The sequence below is a fragment of the Lissotriton helveticus genome, chromosome 7 (assembly GCF_964261635.1).
Source record: "Lissotriton helveticus chromosome 7, aLisHel1.1, whole genome shotgun sequence".
Classification (NCBI taxonomy): domain Eukaryota; kingdom Metazoa; phylum Chordata; class Amphibia; order Caudata; family Salamandridae; genus Lissotriton; species Lissotriton helveticus.
The window spans coordinates 1,524,969,229-1,524,981,473 of NC_136068.1; the positions used below are offsets into that span (position 1 = coordinate 1,524,969,229).

At 44.9% G+C, this 12,245-nt stretch overlaps 1 protein-coding gene across 2 annotated transcripts in view; it reads left to right on the forward strand.

The window, feature by feature from the left end:
- Positions 1-12,245, forward strand: part of SYNGR4 (synaptogyrin 4) — a 462,192-nt gene that overhangs the window by 216,219 nt on the left and 233,728 nt on the right. For both annotated transcript variants that reach the window (XM_078650944.1, XM_078650945.1), the window contains one exon: positions 11,891-12,030. In XM_078650944.1, the coding sequence (XP_078507070.1) occupies positions 11,891-12,030 (140 nt within the window). The remainder of the gene's footprint in view (positions 1-11,890; positions 12,031-12,245) is intronic.

Here is a 12,245-nt window from a genome sequence, read left to right on the forward strand (position 1 = left end):
TGCTTCAGACCACTTTGTGTAGGAATATTTCCGGTGGTGCTCGACCCGTTTCCCAGCTTGACTCTTGTCCAGGTGTCAGTATGCAAGGTTACAATGGCGGTGAGGAGTGCATTTGGTATATATATATATTAGATAGACATAAACATATTTTTAAAAACACATTTAACATTCAAAGAAACATTCAACTAAACAATATAAAATTTACATATAAATAATACATTAAAGCACTTAAAATTGAAATTACGCCTCAACTCGGTTCTTGTCCTATCTAACAGTTCGAACGTTCGAAGACAACACTCCTGGGCTGTGATCAATTCACTTTTCCTAGGCCTTAAAGCATCAGTTTATGTAACAAGGTTTTGGGATCAGAGACACCAAAGATTTCATACCTGCTCGGAAAAACCAGTTGCAAAATCAGAACTACTGGCTTTGAAGATACAAGTAAAAGTTGTTAGTCCACATTTTTGCCTATGCCCGGTGCTCCTGACTCAAAGGGAAAAAATGCTCAAACCAGTATCTGTATACTTGCAAATTCACTCCTCCAGGCTTGCAGTAATTACTTGGTTAAGTGGCACTTCAATTCCCTTAGCCAACAAGGGAGTACAATTCCTAGAACCTCCTAAAAGAATTGGACAAGTGAACAAGCAAGGTTAGCCCCTCTTACGAGCATTTTACCAGCACAAATCAACTGCACTTTTTACCAAGCTTTACAAGGACAGCAGTCGAAAACTTAATTGGTCGATTCGTGGGCCATTTAAAAGTGTACGGACTGGCCACTTTTTAGGTCTCGCCTGGCGTTAGCAGCGCACATGCGCTGCCCTTGCCATGCAAGAGCCTCTTGGAATCAATACGGTTTCGGAAGGGGACTTGAAGCCCCACCCCTTCTTTCCATTGGCTTGCTTCATAGCTTATGCTAAACGCAGCCTTTCAATTGGGAAGGAGGCTTTTTTATCCCTCCTTGTTGCCGCTCTGTCTGCTTTTAGCCCCGCCCACCAGGGCTGGATCTTTTACTGGCGCTATGACACTCTCTCCTTCATTACTCCGTGTAGGCGCTTTGTTTTTTCAGTACGGAGATAGCGCGATGTAAATAAGCGTCTGCAATGTGCGAGAGCTTGTTCCAAGATGGTGTCGATGACGGAGAGGACACCTGGTTATGACAGCACAACAAATTGGGATCCGTAGACGAGTTATGGGCGCCGCCAAGTATCGCCTCCCTCCTTACCGCCTTCATCATCGACAACATCTGTCTCTGCTTCCACGGACTGTCTTCATCTGTCAAACTGAAGCTGCTCCTCGGCATGCTGCATCTCCCCCGTGCATGGTGAACGAGGTGAGTAGCCTGGGCAGGAAAATTATTTGAGGACTAGCTGTCACTGCCCTAGTAAAATAATTGAAGGGCACTCTGTGCTTCAATCTTTGTTCAGAGAGGGGCCCGAGTGTCCTGCTGGACGTCTCTAGCGTGTGTTATGGGTGTATAAATCAGGAAAAGCAGTGACTTCCAAGTCCTTTCTGCCTTGTGCATTAGATGTCTCGTACAGTCTGTTTTACTGTATTTTTCAAACTTAAAATATTTTTGTAGTGACATTGCCGGAAAAGGGTTTCCACATACTTCTCCTAATATGACACGTTGAAACAGAAAAGATTGTATTAATTCGGAAGGATACTTGGTGCCCATGGGTGTGTTCTCACCGTATACTTTGTTGTATTGAAATTTCAGTTTACTAAATACCTTTTGGTCAGCGAATTTGTTGTTGCTTTATAAAATGCACCTATGTATTTACCTTTTCTCGCCATAAAAACACAAAGCTGCAGTATGACCTGTCACCTCTGATTTGAAGTTTCTTGAATTGGCGTTTAGCAAGATGCATTTTTCAGCAGTTGCAAGTGCATTGCCCACGAATCACAGCCAACGCATTGGCCCCTTTTATGTATCACTGCAGTTATTTTAACCATTTTAATAAATCTGATGGTCATTGTTTCATTAACGACTGCACCTCTGAATCTTTTTTCCATCGCTCGCGGAACCGACCTGCTAATCAGTTACCAATTCTTAGGTACTTTTCTGGAGGAGTATCATACAGCCTGATTCATGTACATGCCGTTTTGCGTGTCCCTAATAGCGAATCATAGCGATTCGCTATTGAGGACACGCAAAACGGCATTCATGTAGGAATTGCTACTTAAATAGCGATTCCTACATGTTCTTTATTTGCGAGTAGCAATTTGCTACTCGCAAATACTCCCCATTCATTCCTATGGGCCAAGAGGCCCATAGGAATGAATGGGGATTTGCGAGTAGCAATTTGCTACTCGCAACTAAGATAGCGATTTTAAGGGTGCCAGGGGTGTCCAAAGGACGCCCTGTAGCACCCCTAAAATGCACTTTTGGACAGGTGTTGCGCACACACATGTCCAAAGGACATGTGTGTGTGCTACATGCAACTTTGAAAAATGCTTTTAAAAGCATTTTTCTGAGTTTTTGCTATTTACCGACAGGTCTGACCTGTCGGTAAATAGCGGCCCCAAAAGTTCAAAATCGCTATTTCTTGATGTTTCATGAATAGCATTTGAGGAATCTCTATTAGAGATTCCTTAAATGCTATTCCTCGCATATTTGCGACTTCTTAAATAGCGATTTTTCCATTTGGTATCATGAATACCAAATGCAAAAATCGCACTCGCAAAGGGCCAGATTCTCAGAATCTGGCCCTTTGCGAGTGCAATTTACCTACATGAATCAGGCTGTAAGTGTGGTATTTTTTCTTCTTTTTTTTTATCAAACGTTTAACGTTTTTACGGTGAAATCCTTTCAGACATCATGCACACACCACAAGTCATTCTGCAATTATGAATTGTCTACATTTGCAAATACTTGTCAGATTAAGGCAGTGCTTTAAATGGATGAGTACTGAGTATGTGCACCGCTCAGCACTGTTGCAGTACATTTAACGGGAGAATATTGGCACTTCTCAGGAGCAAAAAAGTCCTCTAGATAGTGAGTACCCACTCTGCTATTCAAAATTTAAAGCACTGCATGTGGGAGGTGGTTCTCCAAAGGGGTGTGGTCCATGTAATTAAAGGTGTGGCTTATACACCTATATTACATTTCCATACCTGTCAGCTCGAACAAAGATCTGTGAAGAGGGGCGGGGCCTCGCGCCCAAAGTATGTAAGAGGTACTTTTGGATCCCACCCTTTTGAGACTTTGTAAATAGCAATCTTACTATCTGGACGATTCTTAAGTCGGAAAGCTACTAGTGCATTCCTCATAAGCAGTTGCTGTGCTAAACAGTGCAATGTGTAACCGGCCAGAAGTGTGTTCTTTTGGCAAAGCTTTGTGTTTTGCTAAAACCTATAGTTTGAATTTTTCACTAGCAAGAGTGGAACTACACTGCAGTTTTAAATCTTTATTTTTTGAGACCCCACATTGTAAAGGCAAAGCTACAAGTTCTAACAAGCATTACAAATACAATAAGTCTTGCCTTTCATTAAGTTAAAGCCATTTGGTTTGCTTCACAATACCATTAGCAAAGCATTACGATTTTTATGCGCTAGAAAGTCCATTCTTATCCGTTGTAATCCTCCTTCAAAAACACCGGTCTGCGAATTAGCGGCTTACTGGTAAACGTCTTCCACCATGGAGGAGTTACAAAGCAGAAAATTACATGGAGTTGGTGTTCTGCGGGGATGGTATTATTGGAAGGAGGGGAGGCTGGGCAGGGGTGGCGAGGGGAAAAGCACTAACGAACGGGTGAATTGTGCAGCCCGATTAGGATACTGGAAGGCTGGGTAAGCATCCCTTTGCCTGTTCCTTCAAAATTCCACTTTGACAGTCATGTGCTTCTCTATCTGATATCGTTTTTATCTGGTGTGTTATTCTAGCTGATTGAATGAAAGCAAAGTAAGATTGTTCCTAGCACATAGGTTGACCGCTGCAAGACGAGGACTGGAAATAAGGTGTTATTCCCACCTGGATTGGGAAAACTTTTCTCATGAAGCAACAGTGGTAGCGGCTGGGTTGTGCGGCGGACTCCGTTACTGCCCAAGAGAAATGCCGCTTGAGGGCTGGAGCCCTTGTTATAGCTACCAGCGCTGGAGGTGAGGCCGGGACTAAGCGCGACGATCGGGGCTGCCGTTGGAACTTCTACCGGCAGCACACTTTGGGCTGCATTGTGCCGAGGCTCGCCTGCCTGACCCTAAGATGGCGGCCCGCTAGAGACATCGGAGCTGCTACTCTCCGGGCGGACCCAAAAGCTTATGCCCTGCTCTTGCCAGACATCGCCTAGTGGGCCTACGACCTGGCGGCGCTTACCTGGCCCAGCGGCAGCTAACCCTGATTATTGCACCTTTCCCTGCCACATGCCGGTCGGTCTGTATACTTTGAGCTGGTCACAAAATGGAGTCACTCGTTCCAAGTGAGGGGCCTTCATCTGCTCTTGCCCTCCCACGATGAGACCGGCAGATACTGAGGTTGGTGCCTGCCTCTACCTGCCGATGCACTTAAACTTTGCCAAACCAGTCTATTAGAACCGGGCTGTCCTGCGTCGCACCCCTCCTGTGACAACTCACCCAGCGCGTTCCTTGTCATCTTCTACCCACCATTTTGGGACTCTCAGTAGCCTGCACATATGCTGCGTTTCAGTGGCCTCTGCCCCACACACTGCCAAACGAACCTTGTGGCCGCCCCCAGCGCAACGAGGGAGGACCCCCTGGGCCGGTCCACATTCCACCCAAGAAGGGGACGACCAGAAGGGTCTGCAAGGGACCCCGCTCAGCGGCACCGCACGGAGAACTCCATTATGGCGCCTGAGAAGAAACGGACCTGCTTTTTGAATGCCTTGCAGCAGATCTGTCTAAAAGCGAGGTCCCTTGTAGATACCCTTGCGGGAATAAACTTAGAACTAAGAGTACATGGCCCTACCCACGCTGCTGGCCACACTCTAGATTTGATTTTTTCAAACCTTCCTACCCTCAGTACTTCTACCCCCTCTCCACTCGCCTGGTCTGATCATTTTCTTATCCCGTTTAGTTTCTCAATTCCCCCCCCCTGCAACTATGCACAATGTAAAACCTGATTTAGGTAGAAAATGGCACAAAGTCACACTTGAGGCCCTTGAACCGGCATTAGCGAATGTGGAGTGGCTTTCATCTAATAACATAGATGCAGATGTGGACATATTTAATTCCACTCTGGACACAATGGTTAATCAGATCGCTCCTATGCTCCCCCTTAAATCGACCAGATTAAAGCCTTCCGCCCCTTGGTTCTCATTGGAACTCCGAGTGGAGAAAAGCAAATGTAAAAGACTTGAGCGTCAATGGCGACGGACATATAATCCAATTGAAAAACACTTATATAAGACAGCGCTGAAGGGATTCCATAGGTTAAAACAAGTCACCATGAAAGAGTTCTTTGCTAAAAAAATCAACTCGGCCAAAACTCTCTTTCAGATTGTGAAAGATTTCACTAAGCCTATGGCTCTCTCCCGCCCCTCCTTATTTAGCCAAAAACTGTGTGATGATCTATCCCACTTTTTTCACCATAAAATTTTGGACATTTTTACTTCATTCTCTTCCCCTTCTAGGCATAATGAGGCAGTGCCCACTCCCTCCCCTTCAGAGGCTAGGACCACTTCATTTGTTGCATTTGAACCCATTGATAAAGATTCTGTCTTACACAGGATGCAAAAATGCAAATCAGGTTCCCCTCTTGATCCTGTTCCAGCACTGATATTCACGCAGATTTTTCCACTTATCATTTCCCCCCTAGTCTCTATTTGGAATACTTCTCTTTCCTCTGGTATTTTCCCCTCTGTCTGGAAACAAGCAATGCTTGTCCCCATACTGAAGAAAGTGGACGCGGACCCAGCCATACTCAGCAACTACCGCCCTATTTCCCTCCTACCCAAACCGGCCAAGATTCTGGAAAAAGTGGCACAGGAGCAGTTGGCCGTCTACCTGGAATCTAACTCCCTATTGCATGATTCACAATCCGGATTTAGATCCGGGTACAGTACCGAGACGGTCCTTTTGGAAGTATCGGAGACCATAAGAGAAAGCGTGGACAGAGACGAGGTAGCCATGCTGGTTCTCCTCGATCTGTCCGCGGCATTTGATACCGTGACCCACTCTATTTTATTGAATAGACTTTATGAACTAGGTGTTCAGGGCATCCCACTGGCATGGATAGAGTCCTTTCTAACAGGCAGAACGCAACAGGTATGGTGCCGACCCTTCCTGTCAAAAAATAAGATGCCCCTCGAGTGTGGTGTCCCACAGGGTTCGGCACTCAGCCCTCTGTTTTTTAATGTTTACATGTCACCATTGGCTAAGGTTGTTGAGAGCTGCGGTGTCCGAATGGTCTCTTATGCTGATGATACTCAGCTTATTCTTTCCTTTAGAGACCACGCGGACACTGGGCTCGACAATTTTAAATCCTGTCTCATCAAAATAGTGGATTGGATGACGTCTAATACATTAAAATTGAATACAGATAAGACTGAGGTGCTATTTTTTAATTTAAAAACACCTTTACCAACGTCGGCTTGGTGGCCGACTGAGCTTAATCCACCACCTATCCCCACCCACTCGGCCCAGAACCTTGGGTTCTTTTTTGTTTTGATAATGAACTGTCATGCAAAACTCAAATTCAAAAAGTTACATCTGCTTGTTTTGGAAAATTAAAAATGATTAAAAAAAATTCCCCCTACCTTTCCAAGGAGTCGATGAGGACGGTCGTGCACGCCCTCATCACTTCACATCTGGATTATGCCAATAGTTTGTATGTAGAGGCTCCTGCATACCTATGCCATCGACTACAAGTCATTCAGAATGCGGCGGCTAGATTGATTTGTCATGTCCCCTATCGGCATTCCATTTCCCCTTACCTGAAGAAGTTACACTGGCTTCAAATCACCTACCGCATACAGTTCAAAGCCCTGGTCCTAGCCTTCAGAGCTCTCAATGCCCTTGGGCCACGCTATCTTAGAGATAGACTGAAGCAGGTTCACTCTGTCCGCTCCCTAAGATCCAACCACCTCCGTCTCATACTACCTCTCCGTTTTTATCGTTCGAGAAGAGGTGGTAGAGCTTTTGCGGTAGTCACCGCCAAGCTGTGGAACTCTCTACCTCTTGACCTTAGACTTATCAAATCAGAATTTCTGTTTAGATCCAAGCTAAAAACATACCTGTTCTCACGCTGCTAGTTGTCTAATCCCTGATGTCTCTGTCCTCAGCGCCGGGACACCCCCGGCAGGGGTAGCCGTGCGCTTTATCAAATTCCATAAATAAAATAAAATAAATCCATGGGAACCTTTACCGAACTGTCTACCCCCTACCGCTCCCTGCTCTACTCCTCTCCTCTTTCCGGCTACTAACCTTTGCCCTCACCTGTCCTTGCCCTAGTCCCCACCCTGTTTACCTGTGAATTTCCTGCGTCATTTGAGATCTAGCTATTTTGTCTGATGCCCGATGGAGCTACCTGGTTTAGCTGTAGGGGAGACAGGTTGGGGATTCCCTCCTTGGACGTCCCCAACCCAGTCGGTCTTTAGCCAGACTTCCTTTCGTCTCTCCTGTCGTCTCTTCCCGTTACCTCCCTCTATCTATATCTCTACTTCTCTCCTCTCTCAATGTATTGAGACTGAACTATTTTGTCTGATGCCCGATGGAGCTACCTGGTTTAGCTATAGGGGAGATGGGCCGTGGATTCCCTCCTTGGTCGTCACCTACCCAGTCGGCCTTTAGACAGATCTCATTTCGTCTCTCCTTGTTGTCTCTTCCCCTATCCTCCCTTTCTCACCTTCCCTGTTCCCTCCCCCCTACGCTCCAGTTATTCTGCCCTCCATGTTATTTAAATGTTTCCCATTGAGACCTAGCTATTTGGCCAAAGCCCGGCGGAGCTACCTGATAGCTATAGAGGAGATGGGTTTAGGGACTTCCCCCTCGACCATCACCTACCCAGCTGGTCTTCGGGCAGACTTTCCTTCGTCTTTCTGCCGTATCTCCCTCCCATCCTGTTTTTCTGCAAACCTCTTCCCTCGACACTTGAGACCGAACTACTTTGTCTGATGCCCTATGGAGATACCTGGTTTAGCTATAGGGGAGATGGACCGTGGATTCCCCCCTTGGTCGTCACCTACCCAGTCTGTCTTTAGACAGACTTCCTCTCGTCTCTACGGTTGCCTCTTCCCTTATCCTCACGTACTCACCTCACCTACCCCCCACTTCTTTTCCCTCTCCTTTCTCTCCTCTCCTAATGTATTGCTGATTGTTTGATGCAATGTGTAATTGTTGATCTTTTTCTATTTTACTGTTAAACCACATTGTTGCACTTCCTTTCGTCCCTCCTGTCGTCTCCTCCCACATCCTCCCTCCATGTATGGCTCTCCTTCTCCCCTCTCTCAATGTACTAAGACTGAACTTTTTTGTATGATGCCCGATGGAGCTACCTGGTTTAGCTATAGGTGAGATGGGCTGTGGATTCCCTCCTTGGTCTTCACCTACCCAGTCGGTCTTTAGTCAGACTTCTTTTTGTCTCTCCGTACTGTCTCTTCCCTTATCCTCCCTTTCTCACCTCCTCTGCCCTCTCCACTACTTTTCTCTCTCCTTTATCTCCTCTCCTAATTGTAGTGCATATTTTTTTTTGGGGGGGGATTTATTGTGTAATTGTTGAACTTTTTATGTTACATTGTTAATTCTCATGTAAAGCGCTCTGATACCTCCGGGTCTAGCCAGCGCTATATAAAACTCTTTAAATAAATAAATAAAATAAAATAAAATTTAATCAAAGGCGAGACCTATTGCATTTTCAATGCTTGTTAATAACAGGGACTCTTCACTCCATTGGCCCTTCAACCAGTGAATGTCCAAGTTCAGGCAAGTCTCAGGAGCACTTAACAGCGCAAGTCACCAGCACTTTACAACCTTCTCTAGGAAGGCCAAAGAAGCAGCAAATATTTGCTACTTTTAAGAACACTGGTTTGCCCAAGTCATTTGCACCTTTCCTGTGAACGAGCTAGGCCAGGCTACTCTTCGGGGCAATCTATCTGTACAAGTATTCTGCATTTTATGAACTGCTTCTAGGGGGCAAATGAAGCAGCAAGGAGACTTTACACGCAAACTGAGCAAGAACAGGCATTACATAGGGCCAACGAAATTGCCATGTTTGTCTACTTGCACTTTATTTATAGCAATATTAATGAATTACATGCTAAATACTCAATAATAAGGTACACCGTATAATTGCGGAAATCTTCAGCTGATTTTTACCTTGTCAAAGAAAAGTTTTTTAGATTTTTCTTTGTGTTTTAAACAAATGTGTTGGAGTTGGTTTCTTTTATTTTGATAGCAACGGTATTCTACAGTTTTAATTAAAAACAGACTATGGAAAATAAATGGTTTGTGGCACTCTGTAAGTAGATGTGCTTGTAGTTGGGTGCGAGTGGGTACCGCTCTCCAATCCAGGGCTTGAATACTATGATATGTAAATTAGCATTGCCTTCAAAGAGATCAAGGTCCCCACTTGGCACTCCGTTGGGTGAATTCCTTCTAGCAGTTATTCTTTTGTCCTCTCGTTTCAAACATCAAGCAACCAATAGTTAGATTTTAATTAACCATGCAAATTAACTTGAATTTGACTTTTTGACTTTGATATTATTATAAGATATTTAAGCTTTATATAATTAAAACAAAATCGATATCCATGCTAATATTATAAAGAGAGAGCCCAAACCTTTGAAGCGGGTAATCTCAGTAACCACAGCACCAATCACAACACCAAATACAGTGTTTGAAAGGGCAGTTGCAGCAGAAGGACATAGGCTATGCAGATGGCCACCATATATTTTTTTTGTTTTATATAGCGCGAACTTGACCCGAACTGAATCAGGTATCAGAGCGCTTCACATAGCACCAGTTACGTTACATGAGGACACACATTCATTTTTGTTAGGCACGGGGAGATTAAGTGATTTGCCCAGAATCACAGGATGTTTGGCGTCGTTACCAAGACTCGAACCCAGATCCCCAGGTCCGAGGTCGAGCGCCTTAGCCATTAGGCCAACTCCTCTATACATTTAAAAGGTAAAAGAACCGTGCCATCAAAGTAGTCCCTTGTGGGCGTGTCTGTGTTGTGCTGTGGGCGTGGGCTGGGGGCTTGACTAACGCTGGGGGCGTGTGGTATGGCCATTACATCGTGGGCTGTGGGCGTGTGCTGGGGGCGTGACAAGCGCTGGGGGCGTGACAAACGCTGGGGGCGTGTGTCCACCCTTCATTCCATGTGAGTCGTACATACAAGCGCCAATTACGTTGCTGCCCAGCATCAAGGGGCACGCTGGGGCCGTGAGAAATGCTGGAGGCGTGTGTAAGGCCTTCATGCCATGTGAACGCAATTGCGCCGCATCAAGGGGCACGCTGGGGGCGTGTGCTACGCTCCACCCTTCATGCCATGTGGGTCGCACATTAATCAGAAGATCGTCTGCTGTGGCCGTGTGCTGGGGGCATGACAAACGCGTTCACCTGGAGGCCTGGTAAGTAACGTTACTGCAGCCTCTCCTACGCGTTTTTACTGAACTCTCTCATTCAACGAAATTACATGCGCCCGCTACCATCAACCAAGGCTCCAGCCGGGCTCAGGCTGCGGATCAGTGCACTAATTACACGCGTCTGATAACATCAACCAGGGCTGCAGCTGGGCCTCAAGCGGGGGAACACACCCCTGCTAACATCAAACAGGCCTGCATCTGGGGAACACGCAAATGAGTGTCTGCGGGGACAATTACTGCAGCCTCTCCTATTCGCTGTCACTCAACTCTCTCATTAAACGGATTTACCCGCGGCTGATAACTCTCCCATTCAACAACATTACACGCGCCTGCTAACATCAACCAAGGCTGTAGCCGGGCTCAGGCGGCGGATCACTACACCAATTACACGCGCCTGCTAACATCAACCAGGGCTGCAGCTGGGCCTTCTCCGTCCCTATTCTAATGAAACTAAAAATTTTGTCTACCGCGAGATTTTAAAATAAATTGCCCTTGCCAAATACACACATTACACACATTCTATTTCATACCTGGACAACGTCGGGACGAGCTGCTAGTTATAGTATAAAATAGAAAAACAATATACTTACCAACAAAATTACTTACCTAAATATAATGATACTGTTGATATTCTGTCTTCGATATTTACCACCTTTGATTTTGTGACTTCGATATTTAGGGGGAACACCTTTGGAAAGCAAATATAGAAAGATGTTACATTTATGCATCAGTATGCACTGTGCACATGTAACAATAAGGTCTATGGTACAACACACTTGGTATAATTATGTTCACATGCAAGTAGTCATAATGCATGCATAATCGAGTCCCAACTGATAGAACTGCCTCCAACTTAAACAAGAAAAATAGTCAGGGATCTATCCCCCTATTTTTCATTCGAACACCCTAATCACACAGCACTTTTTACTGGCCCTGTACAGTAAATGGTGATTTTACCTACTTCCACGTATGTGCTGAAGGTAGAGGTTATGATATGTCAAAAGGGTTAGCTTCATAAACTCCTAAGAAGCTGTGTACCTCCTCAGCATCATCCTCTGCTTGTCATCCCTAACATAAGTGAAGTTGGTGAATAGTAAAGAATAAAGGTGGCATTACAGTTATCAACATCTATTTACTTGGAAAAAGATCCTCTTTAAGGTCAGAGAATTCAGAGTTTGTTCTTTAGAAAGCACTAGTTTCATCAGATGCAGCATTAGAGCATTTTGAATATCATGAATCATTTACTGCAGATGTAGATGCAACAAATTATGTCAACGTTCTCTTTATTGAATTTTTATTATGAATTGTGCTGTCCTCTGCTAATTTACTTGTGTGTATTTCTTTCTCAGTTCTCTGGTGTATATTGTGGTTCATTGGATTCTGTTTCCTGGCTAACCAATGGGCCTTGACTAATTCCCATACTTACCCTTCTGGTGGCGAGTCTGCTCGAACAAGTATTGCATTTTCGTTTTTCTCTGTCCCCTGCTGGGTAAGTCATTCCTATTTATTTTTCAAAGAAAGCAAGAATTGTGAATATTTGTATCAGGAATTAGGTTTCTAGAGTAACAGTCGCTAATATCTTCTTGTTCTGGGGATTTAAACATCTCGGTGCTCTTGAACCTACTGTTTCTTTAAAGTGGACTATGTTATTCTGAATTGATGAGATGTGGATGGATGTGAAATTGCTATTTATTAGGAGCACCG